Source organism: Rattus norvegicus, chromosome 5 (assembly GCF_021556685.1).
Source record: "Rattus norvegicus strain SHRSP/BbbUtx chromosome 5, alternate assembly SHRSP_T2T, whole genome shotgun sequence".
Lineage (NCBI taxonomy): Eukaryota > Metazoa > Chordata > Mammalia > Rodentia > Muridae > Rattus > Rattus norvegicus.
The window spans coordinates 62,478,625-62,499,422 of NC_141538.1; the positions used below are offsets into that span (position 1 = coordinate 62,478,625).

Consider the following 20,798-nt stretch of genomic DNA (forward strand, 5'->3'; position numbering starts at 1 on the left):
TGTTGAGCCATCCCTCTGGCCTCCACACAAATAATTTTTTAAATGAATTTAAAAAGCGAGAACAAAAAATAAGGGGAAAAGGAATTTTTTCTATGGGGTTTGATGCCCTCTCTGTGGTATTGAAGATGGATCCTAAGGCCATGCATAGGCTAAGCAACTCTATACCAAGCTCAAAAGTGAGTTAATATTCAATTTGGCAATATTACATCCACACTACCTTAACTTCCCGCATTTTAGCATAAAATGCACTTTTGGGATCCGAGATGTTTTAGGTTGTTCCCAACCTCTCCAAATTAGCTCAGGTGTTTCTTCTCATGTATAACATTACACTGCTCAAGGATGCCCTGTGCCTTCACTCTAATGCTCCCACTTCTACATATCATTACCTCTACAGCTTGCTGAGATTATTGTAGTATGGTTTTCAATCCCAATGCCTTTTTTAATAACATTATTTCTCCACAAGTCCAAATTTCAAGGCTGAAAAAGATAGCTTGTTGGTTAAGAGCTCTTCTGGTCTTCCAAGGAAGTTCAGTTCCCAGAACATCCACAGACTGAGGAATCACAATTCCCAGCTACCACTACCACAACACAATTAGCTGGGAGAGGTGGTAGGAGCCTTTAACACAGCCATTTGGGAGAAAGGCAAATCTCTGTTTAGTTCAAAGGTCACCTGTTCTACCTAAAAAGTTCTACGACAGTCAGGGCTACAATACCTTGTCTCAAATTTTTCGCTTGGCATGAGAAGATTTTGGCACTGTACATCCTCTTGGAGTTTTTCAAGGCAAATTCTGAGAGCTAAATAGGTCTACCTCAGTGTGTGTTATGCTGGCTCTTGATATTTCTATCATTCATTCTGAGATTAAATCATTTCTGCTGGGCAGTAGTGGTGCACTCTTTCAAACCCAGCACTCAAGAGGCAGAGGCAGGCAGATCTGAGTTCAAGGACAGCCTGGTCTACAGTGAGGTCTAGGGCAGACAGGACTACAGAGAAACCCTATATTAAAAAAAAAAAAAGAAAGAAAAAAGGAAAATCTCCCCAAACAAGGTATAAACAATAGCACAGACACCTAGTCTCACACAAGGTAGAAGGTAAGGGATGACACACAACACTGTTCTCTAACCTTCTTGTATGTAACATTACACAAAAGCAGATTTTTTTAAAAAAGATGACTTTTTTTTCGGGGGAGGAGGGATGTTAGTGGCTGAATATATCAGGAGGATGCAAGCTTCCAGGAAAAGAAGAGGCACAGTGGCCAGAACGCAGGCTCCATTTTGACCCAACATTTATTATCCTTTTACAACATGTCTTTTTTTTTTTTTTTTTTTTTGGTTTAGAAACTGCTTATGATTAGTCTTCCAACAGTAACTCAAAAGCATGTAAAATAAAAATCAACCTACTTTCTATATAAACACCCAGCAAACTGAGGCCCCTTGTCCACCTACCCAGGCTGGCTAGAGGTAAGGGAGGGCTTGGACAGCATTGAGTATAGATGCTTTACTGTGGTGATGGTGGGGGCAGCGCCTCGGTTCACACCACACAGGTTACCTGCACCACCCAAACTACAACAGAAATGGTGAGGGCCCAAGGCCCAGCTCCTTGCTGGTAATTCACTCTTCACCTCCCAAATGAAAATCACTTTTATTTTATCGCTTTTGTAATTTTTTTTTGCAACAGAAAACCCCCGTCCAGAGTCTGACTGGGGCTGAACTGTTCGGACTGAGGAATGGAACAGGCCATGGGCACACCCCTGGTTCCCATTGGGCGAGCGCCCCCACCCCCAGGGAACAAGGTCCAGCCAGGCCAGCTCGCTGCATGCTGGCACATCACTTAGCCATAGAGGTCATCGTCATTGTCTTCTGTGTACACATTGCCACCTGTGCCACCTCCACTGCCCTGACTTGGGCCAGCTCCACCCTGGTTCCCTGAAGGGAATCTGTATACACAAGAAGAAAAAAAAGAGGATATGGATAGGGCCTGTACAATCTGTTACAACTACCGCTGCAGCCTCCCTACTATAGACTCCCACCACTGCTTCTACAGTCCCCCAAGCAACTTAGGAACTACCCTTTGCACCAGGATTACCTGAAGCTGCCAAAACCTCGACTTTGCTGCAGTGTCTGGGCAAACATTTCATACTTCCGAATGTCATTATCACTGACAGAACGTCGGGCAAAACGCATGGCTTCCTCAAAGTGATCTCTGCGGATCTCAGGCACTGGATCATCCTCTTCTACTTCCTATAAAGTCAGTAAGCACAGACCATTATACTAGTTAGGATCCAGCTTGCACTCTACCCCTTGTCTCCCTACCCTTCATTATTGCAAGAGTCTACTATTGTGACTCTCCAATCCAAGCTAAATCAGGTGCCAGGCCAAACATCCTAAAAGTAGACCACTGCTCTACCTAAAAATAAATGTGCCAGTTCATCCTGTAAATGGGAAAACAATACAGACAGATTCTTATCAGTGGTTCCCAGGCTTAGGAAAGGAAAAAGATAGATTAAAGTGGTCTAAGGGGACATTTTTATATCCTAACTGTTGTTGCATTTAGACAGATATGAAACATGGAAATTGGTACCTAAAAAGGCTGTTTAACTATAAAACTACCATATCTTAATAAGTCTTATAACCCTACTAGAAGTTATTTATTCAAATCTTTCTTTAAAATTTAAAATATTCGGGGTTGGGGATTTAGCTCAGTGGTAGAGCGCTTGCCTAGCAAGTGCAAGGCCCTGGGTTCGGCCCCCAGTTCCAAAAAAAAAAAAAAAAAAAAAAATTAAAATATTCAAAGCTACTCTTCTATGAGAATTAACTCCAACTGCTATGTTTTATGAGACTAACTCCTAGCACCAACTGTTTAAGGAGCTTCTTAGAGGAAAGAGTGTTACAGACCTTCCCTCTAAAATAAAGGAAGCCTCTTGCTGTTTCTTAGCCATTTGCTAACCTCCAAACAGAGTGGAGTGGAACCACAGTAGAAAACATGTTAGATTATAAATTTGTAGTTTTCCATTTTTGGGACCCGATGAATTCCCTTTCCCACCAGGATGAAAACGTCTAGATTCCTAAGTTTTAAAAATCCCGTTCAAGGGGCTAGAGAGAAATGGTTAAGAGCACCGAGCTGCTCTTCCAGAGAATCCAGATTCAATTCCCAGCGCCCACATGGCAGTTCACAAGTGCTTTTTATTCCAGCTCCAGGGGATCTAACACCTTTACACAGACATACACATAGGCAAACACCAGTACACATAAAAGAATAAAATCCTGTTCCATCCGTTTGTTACAATCCTATTTTCATTCCCCTTAAGATATCAGGTTTAAACTGATCGTATAGCCAACCCCTCTTTCTCCATGGGTTCACTTCCACCACTGAGAGGTGAGACAGGCATGCATCACACCCACTCCCTGCTTAGCTGTTTGGTATTCATTTTCTTGGACACCCTGGTTTAACATCAGGGACCTTCCTAATACCTCCACTCTGGATCATGAAGCAAGGCCTCTAACTGGTACATGTAGACAAAGTGTACTGACTCACCATAGCTGATGGATTTGTCTGCCTCTCTCGTTCTCGCCTAATCTCACTCTCGATAGATTCACGAATGGCTAGTTTACAAGCACGTTGGCAAATTTCTGTCAGGTCAGCTCCAGAAAAGCCATTAGTCATCTTAGCCAAGAACTCCAAATCCACATCCTAAAGGAAGCACAAGAGTATGTTAGCTGTTAGCACTGTGCCTTCCTCCCACAGAGCACAGGGTCTCTGGACTTTCTATTTTAAACAGACTGGCTTCTGCCTCTGCCACTCCACATCTGCTTAACAGAAAAAGTCCCTATGGCTGACAACTTTGCACTTGCCTTGGCAACTGGGGATTTTCGCAGATTGGCTTTTAGGATGGCAACACGGGACTTCTCATCAGGAAGTGGGATATAAATGAGCTGATCAAGACGGCCAGGTCTTAGGATAGCAGGATCAATGATGTCAGGCCGGTTGGTAGCTCCAATGATAAACACATTCTTTTTTGTGGACATGCCATCCATTTCTGTCAGGATCTGATTGATGACTCGGTCTGCAGCTCCACCACCATCTCCAATATTACCACCACGAGCCTTGGCAATTGAATCTAACTCATCAAAGAAGAGTACACAGGGGGCAGCTTGTCGTGCCTATGAAAAAGAAAAGACCATCTCAAATACTAATATAACTAGATTTCTCATACTTCAGGAAGAAAACAGAGTAATCAGTAATGCCCCAACTGAGCTGCCAGTAATAAAATTTTTTGCGTCTGGAGAAATAACCTCTCATTCCACCTTGCCCCTTGCCATACATACATATGAACATCAGCTAGCCATCTAGCTTACCTTGTCAAATATTTCCCTGACATTGGCCTCAGATTCCCCAAACCACATGGTAAGCAGCTCAGGACCCTTGATGGAGATGAAGTTAGCCTGGCATTCATTAGCAATGGCTTTGGCCAGTAAGGTTTTCCCACAGCCAGGCGGTCCATAGAAAAGAACACCTTTGGAAGGAGTCATGCCAAATTTGAGGAATTTGTCTGGATGCTCCACAGGATACTAGAAGAAAAGCAAAGATAATTTAAGGGCAACCCCATATTTTAAATCAAATCATATCAGAAGCATAGCATCTTTATGATACAAACGTCTAACATCCAAGTTTTTTGTATATAGGCTTCCATGCTACCTAGTCTTATATCAACCTGACACCTAACTTGAGTTATCTGAAAAAAGGGAACCTTGAGAAAATTCTTACATAAAATCTGGCTATAAGGCATTTTCTTCATTAGTTTTTGATGTGGGAAGGCCCCACCCATCGTGGGTGGTCCCACCCCTGGGCTGATGGTTCTGGGTTCTATAAGACAGCTGGCTTTGGAAGCAAGGCCTTAAATAGCACCCCTCCATGGCCTCTGCATCAGCTCCTGCTCTGTTTGATGAACAGCAGTGTGGAACTCTTTCCTCCCTAACTTGCTTTTTGTCATAGTACTTCACTGTAGCAGCAGTAACTTAGGGCAGTTCATTATTATCTAAAACTCTGTAACAGAGTTATACGCTCAATTCTTAGTAAATCAGTCTGAGACCTAAAAGTTGATTATTATATACTGAGGGAATGACCCACCATACTAGAGCAAAACTTAGCCTACCTGAACCAACTCCTGAAGCTCCCGTTTGACATCCTCCAGGCCTCCAATGTCTTCCCAGGTTACTTGTGGCACTTCTACCACAGTTTCCCGAAGTGCTGATGGGTTGCTTTGACTTAAGGCCCACTAAAAAGGGAGTTTGAAAAAGTGGAGATGAGACTTGGGGGCGGGGTCCTCACAACAAAATACATAAACATATTCCTAATTTGGGTGTAATATGGTCCTTACCCGGAAGTCATCCATAGTAACTGCCAGGGAATTCATGACCTCAGCGTCAATGGTCTCATCTTCTAGGTCAATGAGGTCCATTTTTTTCCGGATGGCCTGTAGAGCAGCCTCTGAACACAGGGCTGCCAAGTCAGCACCCACATGACCATGAGTCTCATTGGCTACCTGCAAAGAGAAGATATACTGACCATCCTCAAGATCCAGCTACCTTATCAAGTCAGAAACAGAATCCTGACTCCATCCCATGTTTCATATCTCTGATTCTTCCTGTTTCCTTGAAGAGATATATTATAGCAGACCTTTTACAGGCAGAGGTGTTAAATATTCACACCGGATTGGGGAGCTGAAAATAAAACTGCTCCAACAACTCATACATACAGCAACAACTAAGAAGCACATTCCTGCTCTGAAGTTAAAAACAAAGTCCATCCAGCTTTTTTTTTAGAAAAAAAGAAAAGATACAACGACCTTGCTGTGTAGCCCTAACAAGCCTCAAACTCAGGCTCCTCCTGTCCGTCCTCCCCCCCCCCCCCCCCGTTCTAGATTACTGATATGAAGCCTCTTTTCTTAGTCTATGCATGTAGTCCCCTGCAACCTCCTACAACAGAGTTATCCTAAATTCTGGCCAGCCATCATCACCACTCCACCTGTTCCAAGTCCACATCATCTGCCAGTTTCATGTTCTTGGTATGGATCTGAAGAATTTCCAAACGTCCTGTAGCATCAGGGATTCCAATATCTACCTCTCTGTCAAAGCGACCTATGGGACAATAAAGGAATGTAAAATAGGAAGTTTCTGGTCCACAGAAGTCACTCCAGAACTCTCTTATTTAAAGTTAGCATTAATGCCTCACAACCTGGAAATCTTTCAGACTTAGGCAAAAAATAGATAGTTACTCTAGAGCAGTGGCTCTCAACCTGGATCTCGACCCCTCTGGGACAGAACAACCACTTAACGGGGGTGGGAGTGGGTGTCACATATCAAATACCCTCTATGACAAATATTTTACATTACAATTCATAACAGTAGCAAAATTACAGCCATGAAGTAGTAACAACTTTATGATTGAAGGTCACTACAACATGAGGAACTATATTAAAGGGTCGCAGCACTAGAAAGGTTGAGGGAGTGCCCTAGAGAGAACACAGAATGGAAAAAAAAAAAAAAACCTTAGGTCCTGTCATGACAAAGAACTTAAATTCTGAGGATTAAGTAACTTAAAGACATAGGTGAGATAAGGAAATCAAGCCCAACAGACATACCAACAATATACCCTACAATATATCAACAAGTAAGGACAGGCTGGATTGCACGATGGTGGTGCACAACTTTAATCCCAAGCACTCAGAAGGCAGAGGCAGGTCAATCTCTTGAGTTTGAGGTCAGCCTGGTATTCATAGTTTCAGGACAGCCAGGGCTACACAGAGAAACTCTTGTCTTATATATTAAAAAAAAAAAAAAAAAAAAAAAGGGTGGTGTAGGAAAAAAATTTAAGGTCTTTACCAAATCGCCGTAGGGCTGGGTCAATGCTGTTGGGTCTATTGGTTGCTGCCATAACTATCACATGTGCTCTCTGCTTTAGGCCATCCATAAGGGTCAACAACTGAGACACGATGCGACGCTCCACTTCCCCGTGAGTCTGTAAGACAGTAGTATGTCTGGTCAGAAGCTAGGTCAGGACCTCACAAGTCCTTACCATCCCATTGGGTAGGTTCCTACTTTCTCTCTTTTGGGTGCAATGGCATCAAGCTCGTCGATGAAGATGATGGCAGGAGCATTCTTTTCAGCTTCCTCAAAGGCTTTACGAAGGTTGCTCTCAGACTCACCAGCCAATTTGCTCATGATTTCAGGACCTCAAGAGATACACAGTAGACAATGACAGGGTCAGTGAGATGCCTTAATCAGGTCAAGGTGCTTATTGCCAATCCTGGACCCAACGTGGCAGAAACAAGGAACTAATTTTTTCAACTTGTCCTCTGACTTTCACACAATAATTTTTTTTAAGACTTACTTATTTTATTTATATAAATAAGTACACTGTTGCTGTCTTCAGACACACCAAAAGAGGGCATTAGGTCCCATTACAGATGACTGTGGTTGCTGGGAATTGAACTCAGGACCTCTGGAAGATCAGTGCTCTTAACCACTGATCCATCAGCTCTCCAGTCCAAGAACACAGTAAATTAATAAGTTATTTTTTAAAAACAATGACAAAAACCTGTCCTCCCCCAATCCCTAAAGAAACTTTTATTTTTTTCCCTTATCCTAAATACAGGTCCGGAGTTAAGAATGCAGTAATCCCTGTGCCTAATAGCCCTTTCCACCCATTACTGAGTAAGAGTTACCTGGTCAGACTACAAAGACCATGGCTCTATATACTTCTGTTAGGATGACAAAGATGATTTGGTAAGAGGCTAATTATCAATGGACCTCTAATAATCTAAGTATCATTCTAAAGACAAACAATGATCCCTCAGCTCATAGTCACACAAATATTCTCAGATAAAAATAAACCTTTTAGCTGTGCATGGATGGTGGTACATGCCTTTTAATCCCAGCACTTGGTAGGCAGAAGCAGGTGTAGTTCAAGACCAACCTTGGTGTACAGAGTGAGCCAGAGCTACACAGAGAAACCCTCAAAACAAACAAACTTGATTTATCCTAACAGCTTGTTCCCTAAATGCCTTATTCACAATCTTTCTCAAGGGAAGGAAAGACAGACCTGGGCTACAAGAAAACTTGTCAGGGCCACACACTAGGCAAAATATTTTTGTGTACTGTGTAAAGATTATCCTTGTGGGGCTGGATAGACAGCTCAGAGGTTAAGAACACTGCTCTTCCAGAGGTCCTAAGTTCAATTCCCAACAACCACATGGTGGCTCACAACCATTTGTAATGTGATGCCCTCTTCCGGTGTGTCCGAAGATAGCTACAGTGTACTCATTACATAAGATTAATAAATAAATCTTTTAAAAAATAAAAGGATTACCCTTGCATTATTCAGATGCTGATTTTTTTCTACCCCCCATATCTATGTGAAATCCTGACATGGAATGTAATGCTTATTACAAGTTTGTGTATACATTGCTCCCCATTTATTCTGACTTGTCAATAAAATCTAACCAGCCAATGGCTGGGCAGAAGAGAAGAGAAAATAGGTCAGGACTTCCACCAGTTTGGGGATTTGGGGGGGTGGGGTGGGGAAGGGATGCATTGAGGAAGGGGTCCCAGAAGGGGTCCCGAAGACAGCTCTGAAGCCCAGAGAACCAAACCGATAGAATTAAATAAATCTTAGATTCAGTTTCATTTGTGAGCTAGCCAGGAATAGAGAAATACTAACACTTTTAAAATTACAACAATACCACTCAGTGAGACCATATCTCAATTCCTATCCCTTTTCCACCCCAACCCCCCCACCAAAAGCCTTCCCCTTATTGCTTATCTTCCCATAATACACTCATTCATCAGAAAATGATTAAGTGAGGCTACAGAGATAGCTCAGGGCCTAAAGAGTCTGCCTTAGATGCATGCATACCCAGGCTAGATCCCTAAAATCTATGTTAAAACAAAATAAAACAGGCATGGTGCACACAAACTTGTAAATCTAGCACTGGAGAGATAGGCAGATTCTTGCAGCTATCTGGTTAGTCAATCTACACTAACAGTTCCTGGTCAATGAGACCCTGTCTCTAAAAAGGTAGACTGCACCTGAAGACCATGAGATTATCCTCTGAAGCCCACACATGTGCACGCATACCACAATACATTAACAAACATACATACACACACAAAAATGGCTAAACTTAGGCTGGAGAGAAGACTCAGTGGTTAAAAGCATTGATTGTTTGGTCCAGGGTTCAATCCCCAGCACCTACATAGTGGTTCATGATAACTCCAATTTTAGGAGATCTGATGCCCTCTTCTGGCCTCCTTAGGTACTGCAAATACATAGTACACAGACATGCAGACAAAAAAAAAAAACAAAAAACAAAAAAAAAACCAAAAAACCCACCAATAACCTTAAGTCATAAAATAATTTTCTTAATATGCTAAAGGGTATGCAAATGATGTCTCCATGAGATGCCCCACTCAGAAATGGGTCTAGTCAGACATAAGATGGACCAAGTTTCTTACCATTGATCAGAAAGAAGAAGGCTCCAGTTTCATTTGCCACAGCTCGGGCAATCAAGGTTTTCCCTGTCCCAGGAGGTCCATATAGCAAGATTCCCCGAGGAGGCTGAGGACAACAAAGTTCAGTTAGGGTCAGGAGTTTACCTTCCCCCAACCCCCCATCCAAAAGTAGCTGGACTAGAGCTCTAGTGAGGGATGAGAAACGGGGCTCTATACTGATACCATAAAGAAAAAGTCTTTGGGGTTTAGAGGGATGGCTCAGCATTTAAGAGCACTGGCTACTCTTCCACTGATTGTGGATGTGGCTGACAACCACCTGTAACTCCAGTTCTAGAGGATCTAGCTGATGTCTTCTTCTGGTCAGTTGTAGATACTGAAAGCTTGTGGTGTCTACATATACATTAACGAAACTAACAGCCACACACATAAAAAAGAACACACAAGCCTTTGAGACCCGTTTATAAACCCAGCTGAAGAGAATAGTAAGAATTGCATAGTCGAGGCCAGACTGACTTACAATGGGAGACCAAAAGAAAACACAAAGAGCCAGATGTGGTTTGCATCTTTAATCCCAGAACTCAAGGCAGAGGCAGGTAGGTCTCTGAATTTGAGGCTAACCCGGTCTATATAGCGAGTTCCAGGATAGCTAAGGATACATAAAGAAAGAAGCCCTGTCTGCTGCTACACACACACTCACTCTCTCTCTCTCTCTCTCTCTCTCTCTCTCTCTCTCTCTCTCTCTCTCTCTCTCTCCCTCTCTCTCCCCCTCTCTCTCCGTCCCTCCCTCCCTCTCCCCCTCCACCCCCTCTCTCCTTGGAAATAAACACTAACATTTATAAACTCAATTTGCATAGGAGACTAATAGTGAACAACCTTAAAAAAAAAAGAACCACCTTTAAAAAGTCACACCTGGGGGACTTTACAAACTGGAAGGACAGTGAATAATAAGTTATTATGCCAAGGCCTCAATAATTTCCCTTTGGACAAACCAGGATGCAAGGTACTTACTACTAAAGCAAGGTCTGTTTTTCAGGGTTAGAGCTCTTCACTCATGTGTTTACAACCTTTTAGGACAGTGGTTCTAAATCTGTGGGTCACGATCACTGGAAAACACCTATTTCTGATGTCTTAGGATTTCCCAACCGTAAGTTTTAATTGCTACTTCATAACTCTAATTTTGCTACTGAGTGGTATTTCCGATAGTTCCTAAGAATTGAACTCAGGATCTCTGGAAGAGCAGTCACTGTTCTAACTGCTGGTCATCTCTCCAGCCCTAGAATGTCTTTTTTTCAAAACAAGATTCCTTTCCTAAAACAGACAAATAGGACTTCTCTGTGCAACCCTGGCTGTCCTGGAACCACTCTCTGTAGATATGGTTGTCAAGTCTCAAATTCATAGATGCGCCTGCCTCTGCCTCAGAGAGAATGAAGGCATGTCTTTTCTTCTAAAATAATCAACTGCACCTTTCTTGTAAGTTGTCTGCAGCCTTATCCACAAGACATTGAAACTGCCCTCAAGACAAAACCACTTGTATGCTTAGTAAGCAAAGTAGTCACACTTCATCTTTAGTGTGTTCTATTACATATAAAAGGTCAAAAAACTATTCTAGACAGGTGGTGGTTCTCAGGTGTTTAACTCAGGATCTGAAAACTCGATTAATTTCCTTCTTTTATTGAGTAATACTCTACAAATATTGGCAAAATTATGGTTAAAATTTTAATACGATCCATGGGAGATCTCATTGTTTAAGCATATTATGTGTGTATACGCGTACATACATATACATGACAATCTATAGCTCTAATGAATTTTTAGAGCCTTCTATAAACCCAAAGATTATTATTGCCCCTTTAAGCCATTTAGGGCATCAGTCACACCATGAGAAAACATTATAGCACTGTCTTAGACTCCCCACAGATCTTAGGATACTCACCTTCACACCAATTGCCTTAAAGAGTGCAGGATGTCTCAGTGGCAGCTCCACCATCTCCTTTATCTGAGCTAGCTGCTTCCTGCAACCACCGATGTCATCATAGCCTACTTCATTCAAGGACTCCTCCTCATCCTGAATATAAAAGAGTATAAAACAACAACAAAAACCAGAATAATATTGTCAGCAAATATACAATTTCTCCAAGTCCTCCCACTATTTGGTATGGAAAAAAATATGTTGTGTGAGAAGATTCTCTTCTGCAGGGATCTTGTCTTAAGCCAGGTAACATGTCTGTAAATTCTGTACTTGGAAGGCAGAAAGACTGGATGTGAGGCCAGCTTAAGCCACAGTGAATTGCAGTCAGCTTATACAGCAATACCCAGTAAAAGGAAAATAAAACAAAGTAAAAACACCCAAACACTGCTCTCTTATGAGCAGTCCTTATTTTACTGAAAAGGGATCCCTAAACTAAAGTTGACCTACACAGAACTGGGTTTATCAACATCCCATCCTGAATGGAGCGGGGTTTGGGAGTTGGTTCATAAAGGCACCACCCTACCCTGAGGTGTGGGGCAAGTGGACTGTACCACCAGACAAAAGAACTGGTAAGGTTGAATGAGCCTAAACCCCATGAAACTCAGAACTGAGAACAGTTGGACTGGAGCCAACTCTGCCTAAACCTGTTCTGGAAGCCCACTGAGAACCGTGGCAATCAGTCACACAGCATAAAGTTCGATAAGCTACTGAGCTATCTAGATAGGCCTTGGGCATTCAATTCAGGAGCTTCCCTTCTGGGGCACTGGTTCCTGAAGAAGGTATTCAATCTCTAGCTCACTCAGATTAAGGTATTGTATTAACATCTGCCATCAAATAAAGCAGTTTGGACAAGCAAGGACCTTCTCTTCGATCAAGGATCTCTGTAGGGGTTGGGGGTCTTTATAACAAACCCTAAATGTCCAGGACTTCTCTCTTCCAGCCCCTCCGTACTCTCAGCACTCATTCGGAATCAAACCAAGTTCCACCTGTCCCAGGCTCTGCCTTTCCCTTCCTGCCTAGCAAGTAGATGTTGCACACCAGAAGTGCCTGGGTACACAGAAGGCCAGAAACCATACCAATAGTCACAAACTCCAGTTTCCCATACAGAAAAAAAACATGGACTGGGACCCCCATTGCAGACTGAGTTCTGCCTCCCGAGTGGTGTGCCAGACAAGCAATCTGGCACTGAGGAGCTGGAAGACAGAGTATTCCTTAGTGGCAGTATAGCCACTGGTAAGCTGTAGCTGTCAGATAGCCTCCCCCACACAAGATCAATTCTAAATAAATTCAGTTGGTCACCAAAGGGAGTGGGGGTTGGGGGTACTGGAGAGATGGTTTAGGGTTAAGAGCACTGGTTGCTCTTCCAGAAGACGTGGGTTTAATTCCCAATACCCACATGACAATTAACTGCCTCTAACTCATCTCAGGGGAGCTAACAGAGACATGTTATATAGACACACATGTAGGCATACTACCCATTCAGGTAAATAAAGGTTTAAAAAAGTTATGAGAGTGGGAAGACTGGGGTGGGATCAGTAGAATTTTGCACACAATGCACATGCTTTAATTCCATCTTGGGAGGCAGAAGCAGGCAGATCACTGTGAATTCTAGGCCAGAGAGAACAACATGAGACCCAGTCTCAAAAAACAAACAAGGGGAATAGGAACGCGATCAAATATAGCCATGTGGGTGCTGGGAATTGAACTCAGGACCCCTTGAAGAGCAGCCAGTGCTGAGCCACCAAGCTATCGCTCATTTACGTTTTTGAGACAGGATCTCACTTCATAGGCCATCCTGCTGGACTCAAACTCACAGCAATCTTCCCACCTCCACCTCCTACGCACCAGGACTATTGGCATGTACCACCACACTTACTGGCAGCCATTTACACCTCTCGGCTTTGTCTTAAATTCGTGGAAGTAGGTTCTTTCAAGAAATACTTAACGTGGTTTTCTACTTCTATTAAGGCCATCTAATCTTGAAAAGTATTCCGTTTGATAAGCAACACAAATGCTACCCGAGTGCCAATGAATTTGGGAGATGAGGATGTATTTCAGTGGTAGGCCTAACATGCACACGGCCCTGGGTTCAATTCCCAGAACCACAAGCAAAAAGCAAAATAAAACCATGGCTGGGATTAGGGAGTAACTCACCTCTCGCTTGATTGGCTCCCCCTCACAGTGGATCACTGTGTCTGGAGCAACAATACAGTAAGGGCTGGGATCTGTCTCTACTACTTTGAACTCCACAGCACGCATCCCACCCCGGACAAGGAAAATATCTCCTATAATACAAAGCAATACATGTGCAATTAGAGGTGTCAAGTACAAGACCACCTGAGACTTCTTCACTAGACCACATGATCTCAAATTCAAAGCTCAGTAGCTATTACTTATGCCTTCCTTTCCCACACCAGGCAATAGTGAAACACAACTCTGTACTATATCCCAGGAATATGACAAAAGCCCCTTTAACTATTAGGGTGTAGACGGCCTAAGCTTTCACTACAACCAACAATGGAAGAGCAATACACTGCCAATTTGACAGCAAAACCACATTACCCTTCAGAAATACATGAGAACTGCTTACTATACTAGAGCACAGAAGGGAGGTAAGAGAGCTGACAATTGAATATGTGTGCAGATTATAGCTATACATAATACTCAGACACATGAAAATAACATGGAATTGTTAAAAGTTTACTCAAGTAACAACTGTTCTTAAACTCAGTTTCTCTCACCTTTACGGATGGGCCGATATGCTTCCAGGAAGTACGGCTTAAGGTATACCTCAAAAAGATTGCCAGTGATGCCTTCCACTGTGTCATCAATGGGTAGCACATGGATACGTTTGCCATACTTTACATCAGGGCATGGCTGGATGCTGAGGATGACAAGCAGACTCCACATTACCAACCACACTGCAGCCCCAAGCACTGGGTGTCCGAAAGGGCCTGGCACAGACCGCTGATGGCAAGCCAAAGAGAAAAGGCAGGGACGGCCTTAGGTGAAGAGAAGGGGGAGAGCAGGGTGGGAGAGACGCAAAGGAACAGCCTCGCAGAGCTAAGACAGGTTACATTCACAATGAGGTAACAGAAGTTCACCCATCACTAAGCCAAAATTAAGAATATTTGGAAGCTCTACGTATGCACAGCCCTACCACTGGAGTCTTCAATACGTGATATCCAATAATAATAATCCTTTCAGCTAGTATCAACCATCTCCTCTCTCTGAAGAACTGAGATTACTGGGAATATAGGTATGTGCTACCATGTCTAGCCTTCTAGTTAATATCTCAGAATTACATGGGGGAGGGGGAACAAGGTTTTATAACTGAATCAAAAAATAATAATCTCGGGGTTGGGGATTTAGCTCAGTGGTAGGGCGCTTGCCTAGGAAGCGCAAGGCCCTGGGTTCGGTCCCCAGCTCCGAAAAAAAGAACCAAATAAATAAATAATAATAATAATAATAATAATCTCAGCCACAATATCAAAATATCATGAGAAAGTGACTAAGCAATCTAAAGAGCGAAGTACTTAAAACATAGTAAGACTTCATTAAAAAGATTTCAGAAACTGAATGGTCCTAACCAGGTAACCAGAGACTGTGGAAACCTAACTGGGTACAACAACCAAAATCACTCCTACCACAGCAATCCTACTCTAGTTATAAACTATGCTCCTCTCCCCTAGGTTTACTATCACTTTTGCTTTTCAGAGACAGGCTCTCACTTTACAGACCATGTCAGCCTGAATTCACAGACCCACCTCTGTCTCCCAAGTGTTGGGATTAAAGGTATGCACCGCCAAGCAGAACTAGGTTTACTTATTTTTAAAATAATTCCCTCCTATTCACATTTCCACTTTATTTCAGCACCATTACAAGCCCTTAAGCAGCCACAGCATTATGACCAGTGGATATACTGTAGATATATCATATATCTGTGTATCATTTAGTGACTATATATCGTCATACCCAGTTAGGAGGAATTATACTCCCCAGTTGGAAAAAAATTTTAAAAGGCATCAAGAAAGCCATTTGTCCTAAGGACCATGCAGACGTGGATTCTCAACCTACACACACAGCCCTGGAAACATTAGTCTTCCCATGACTAGGTGAACTTCCTACATCTACAGCTGCCTAGGATTCCATCCTGGTTGTAATGCAGGGGGAGATGGTATCTCCAATGCAGACTACATCTGGTCTCATTTCTAAGAGGTCAAGAATCTATCCCCCACCTTCATACAAACCTGATGACATCTCCTAGGCGAACTCGGAGGTTATTCCGAACAACTCTATTCATTCGAATCTTCTCATCAGAACACGTGTCATCAGAAAGAACAATGCATACAGCTTCCCTTCTCTTCTTTCCTTTTAGCAACACCGTGTCACCTCTGAACAACTGTAGTTCATCCATCTTGGGCTAAGAAAGAAAAAAAATAAGATTAAAGACTTTGGGTCATTGACCTTTAGATAGAAAGAAATCATCTATGCTAGAATTCCATACAAACCCCAGTTCATCTGCCACTGCAAGAAAAATGAAAAAAGAAAGCTGGGAGATCTCTCTAGTTAAGTACAGTAAAGTCTGGACTCACACCTAACTTACCTGGGACAAGGACACCACACTGTTATCTTCATTGATGGCTTCATCAACAATTAACCGATTGGGACGGTTCTTCTGTTTGAGAATGGCTGTTGATAAATCATCACCTTTTGAACTAGAAGGAAAAAATGAAGTTAGACCTAATAGATACTGAATACCATCAATCTCTAATATTCACTAAGGAAAGAATGGATAGAGAAGCTTAAAAGTGCAGCTAACGGAAATCCAGATGAACTCATGATGAATTAACACAGCTAGCATTTACTTCACTCCCATTCTATATCTTAGTATTTTGAGTGCTTCTGTTCCAATCTGTTAGGCCCCAGGGATCCTAAGCCAGTGCAGGGAAACTGGCCAAAGAATATTAAAAGATGTAACAGAAGTAAAGGCTCAAAAACCACCAAGAAAAAAATTAGCCTTTTAGACTCTGCAGAACAGGGCTCTACAAGACCTATTAGGTCTAAATTCCAACTCTGGCAATGCTTAATTGTGATCTCACTCAAGTTAGTTAACCTGACTGGACTTTGATTTCCTCATTTGTAAAATGGAGACTGTAAGACCTATCTCAATGTTCATTCTTACATTTTGAGATAAAAAAATGTAAATGTTTTCATAATAATACATGGTCATCATGATTAATCCCAGAGCTTTGAAGAAGTTCTCTTACTACCTGTGTCAAGGGAATGAAATGAGCCACATAAGGCTCCAAGAGGCTGTTTCACCAGCAAGCCTCAGAACAACAAAAAACAACTTTTAGCACTATCCACCTCAAAAACTAAACCTGAGAACCTAGAGCATTTCCTAGGACCACAAGAACATCAAGCACAAAACAAAGAACATACAACAAGAAGTAATACACAAGAGGATTAAAAACACAACTAGAACCTTCAGAAAGAGGATCCAACTCAAAAGGAGCTTCCTAGCATTTCTGCAAAAGCACATGATTGTTGTTAATTCATAAAATTAAAAAATTTTGAAAATTGGGAAAATTCAAATTTTTCTCACTTAAGAGACTAAGTTATTTTTTTAAAGTTTATTTCCACGTATAAGTTATACATGATGGGTTTCACTGACATTATCATGCATGCACATATTTTTATATTAATCTCATTGCCCTCTTTTGTCCTTCCCACTGATACCCTTCTTCTTCCTAGCAACTGCCTTTCTTTCATGGCTCTTTGTTTTATGTATGTGATCCAATTAGTTTAAGAGCTTATGTGACAAGGGGTTATTTACAGAACAATTTAGCCTGTAGCTATACTACTCTAGGAAAATGTCCCTTTACCCAAAAAACCATTTGCTGCCAGTAATGTCCGAGGGACTGGTAGGACCTTGTGACCTTTCCTTAAGCAATTAATTTTCTATCAATTTCCTAGAAGCTAGTATTATTCACTAGACAATGATAGTAATTTTTTTCTACATTTATTTATGTCTCTGACTGTATATATGGTATGGTAGTTGGTCTCTCCTCTCCTTCCACTATGTGGATTCAATGGATTGAACTTAGGTTGTCAGGTCTGGCACCCTTTACCTACTAAGCCATGTCTTCGGCACCCATGTCCTAACTAACTCATTTCTAGCCTTCACTTACTAGACTCAGTGGACTCTCCTTTGGAAAAGTTACCTCTGGCCAGGGACAGTGACATAAGCCTTTAATCCTAGCACTTGGGAGGCAGAAGCAGGCAACTATTTATGAGTTTGAAGCCAGACTGGTCTACAGAGTCCCAGACCAAGGATATATAGTAAGAGACCCTAACTCACCAAAAAGAAACCAACCAAGCAAAAAATGCTTTTCAAGGTTTGAGAAGCATGAATATTAACTGAAACAGAGGTCTAACAAAGGAAAAAGCAAATGAAGGGGAAAAACTATTTCTTCAACAAATTAATGAAATCCAGACATAGTATGGTCCATGCCTGTTATCTCAGTAATTGGCAAAAGGCTCCAAGCCAGCCTAAACTGCATAGCAAGACTGTTTCAAGAATAGTAGTGATGATAAATGGATGTCTACAAAGCATTCTTCTAGGGGCGAGATGAGACAGCAAAATCAAACAAAAAAAGCAGTGCCACAAGAAATACCTTACCCTCACTTATTTAAAAAAGGGTCTTGCTATATATAGTTCTGCCTGCTATGTAAAACCAAGATGACCTTGAACTTGCAGTGATCCTCCGGTCTCTATTAGAACCACAGACATGCACCACCACACTCAGCAATGTTGTTACATCTCTAACCATTACTTTAGAGTAATGGGAGTTTCCTTAGCTCTTGTCTCCTTCAAAAGTTATGTCACTTTGGCCACAATGCTGTTGATTCCAAAAATAAATGTGTGTAAACCCACCAAATTTTCTACTGCCTCTTATCTATGAAAATATCTTGTCCAAGAGGCTGCTCATCTTCTTGCTTGATTTACAGGAGTACCTCAAGTGATCACTTTGTATTTTATTCTCAAAAGTGCCTTTCAGGAGAACCTCCAATCTACATACCTGTCCAGACCCTGGCCCTTAAAGTCCTGTAATTCTCCAAAATCCTGTGGAGATTAGAGTCAGTAACTCCAAAAGAGCTGAGGAGCAACTACAGCTCTGTATGTTCTCCTCCCATCATCTGCATGACTCAGGTTCTTTCCAGAACTCAAGGACCACAAAAGGAACTTGGAAATTCAGGTAAGAATCAGCAAGATGACCTAAAGATACAAACTGCCCACGATGCCAGATTTTAGGAATTCTAATTTTAAAACAAACAAACAAACAAAAATCTAGATTTAAGTGGAACATACTGTGACATTCCTATTATCCCATTTTATGGGAGGTAGTGACAGCAAGACAGGAGTTCAAACACAAGGCTGAGTTTGAAGTCAATTTGGCCTACATTATTCCCTGATCTCAAAAAAGAAAAAACAAACCACAGGGCAGTGGAGGCTCACACCTTTGGTCCCAACACTTGAGAGACAGAGGCAGAAAGACTTCCCTGAGTTTAAGGACAGGCTGGTCTACAGAGTGAGTTCCAGGACAGCCAGGGGTTACACAGAGAAACCCTGTCTCAAAAAACAAACAAACAAACAAAAAAATTTAACTTAAAAAAAAAAAAAACAACAATTGAAATACTGACAGTATTTTAAAAGTCTATTTTGTTGTTTTTTGAGACAGGGCCTGAATGCGTAGACTCCCAGAGTAGCTAGTCTAGTAACGTGCTCCTCTGCCTTTCTTTCAAGTGCTGAGATTAAAGGTGTACAAAATACCACCCACCCTAGCTATTTAAAATATTAATAGTTCTTTTAACCAAATAACTGAGTGAATACTTCATCCGAAGGAAATGAAACCTAAACCACTCGAAACAGCGGGATCTTATAGTTCCCTACACTTGCTATTTGGTTTTGCTTTGTTTTTGTATGGGAAGCTCTAGTTTCTAACTAAATGGGCTGAGACGGCTAAATTTTATTTGATGCTTTCTGAAAGATGAAGGTGGGGCCATAATGTCCAGAGAGTCAGCATAGATGCTTGGGGAGAGAGATGTATTTCTTTTGAAGAGATAAGCCAACTCTAACCTGCAAGTTCTCCAAGCCAAGAACAAACAAAACAAAACAAGAAAAACAACCGAATTCTAACTTCAGCACCTCAAAATAAAAGAAAAACACCTCCTTTCTAGCCACTTCCGATCATAGCAAAAACAAAGATAAATACACAAAGCAAAACAACAATAACAACAACAACAATAAAACTAGGTAAAACTTCCGGGTGTTTACAACAGGCCTAACAAGGTGAAAAACTGCCATTTGAGAAAGGCATGACCTGCCCTCTCTCTACATGTGGTTCAAAACATGCCAACTTCGGGCAACACCGTCCCAGATCCACCAAGACCAGCCTGGGCTTCCCCCAGGTCTTCCGGCCCAGCCTTCCCTTGAGTCTTGGGGCTCCTGAGGCCTTCACGTGGCCCAAAGTCCACGCCCACTGGGCCCAGTCCGGGCCTCAGGCTCGCAGTGTTTTCTCTTCTCAGGCTCGGGGTCTTCTGTATATGGTCGGCGAAATGGCCGACCGGCGTCCTAGCGCCAAAGGGCTCCATGCGGGGAGTGTGGACCCTAAGGCCTAACTAGGCCGGGGCCGGCGTGCCGAGGGAGGTACTCAGGCCGCCGGGGCCTGCATGACACAGCACCATCTTGTCCAGGCTCCGACCCAGGCCCAGCGCGGGCCCGACCTAGGGGGCGCGCGGGTGCACAGCCCGGCCCGAGGCCCTCACTCGCCCCTTGCCTCTCCTTCCGTCTCTCTCTCTCTCCCGGCCTAGACTTTCAGACGCGGCCCGACCGGGCCTACCCAGCACGGCAGGTCCCACGGTGCGCGCCCCCGCAGCCGGCGGGCGGGCACGCGCATACACTTACTCGGCTCCAGAGGCCATGGCGCGCGCCTCTCCCGGTCGGCGGCTGTGGCGGCCTGAGGGTAACGGCTACGAGAATGGTAGGCGACCGACTAGGCCCGGGCTTGACTCACTCAGGTGGAGGAGCAACAGCAGTGACAAACCCACAGGCAGCCTCCCTCTCGCTTCCTCCCAGCGGCACCGGGGCGGCAGGCGGGCGGGAGACGCTAGCTCCTAATCCGCGAGAGGCGACTAATCAAACGACGGCTGCAAACGCTTCACGGAGACTGAACCGAGAAAAGCCGAATCATCGGAAGGAAAGCTGCTCTAACCTCAACCAATCAGCGACTGCCTTAGGACTCGTGCCCGCCTCTCC

The 20,798-nt window shown here is 42.9% G+C and overlaps 1 protein-coding gene across 1 annotated transcript; it reads right to left on the reverse strand.

Annotated features, from left to right (window-relative positions):
• Window positions 1–1,266: 1,266 nt before the first annotated feature.
• On the reverse strand, window positions 1,267–20,675 carry Vcp (valosin-containing protein). The gene is given in 17 exon segments (NM_053864.2): window positions 1,267–1,934; window positions 2,084–2,238; window positions 3,533–3,688; window positions 3,850–4,158; window positions 4,354–4,566; window positions 5,151–5,273; window positions 5,376–5,540; window positions 6,023–6,135; window positions 6,880–7,015; window positions 7,096–7,229; window positions 9,511–9,613; window positions 11,441–11,572; window positions 13,631–13,761; window positions 14,218–14,360; window positions 15,727–15,899; window positions 16,083–16,194; window positions 20,448–20,675. Coding segments are annotated over 17 exon segments (2,421 nt in total). The 5' UTR covers window positions 20,465–20,675; the 3' UTR covers window positions 1,267–1,828.
• Between the last annotated feature and the right edge of the window lie 123 nt (window positions 20,676–20,798).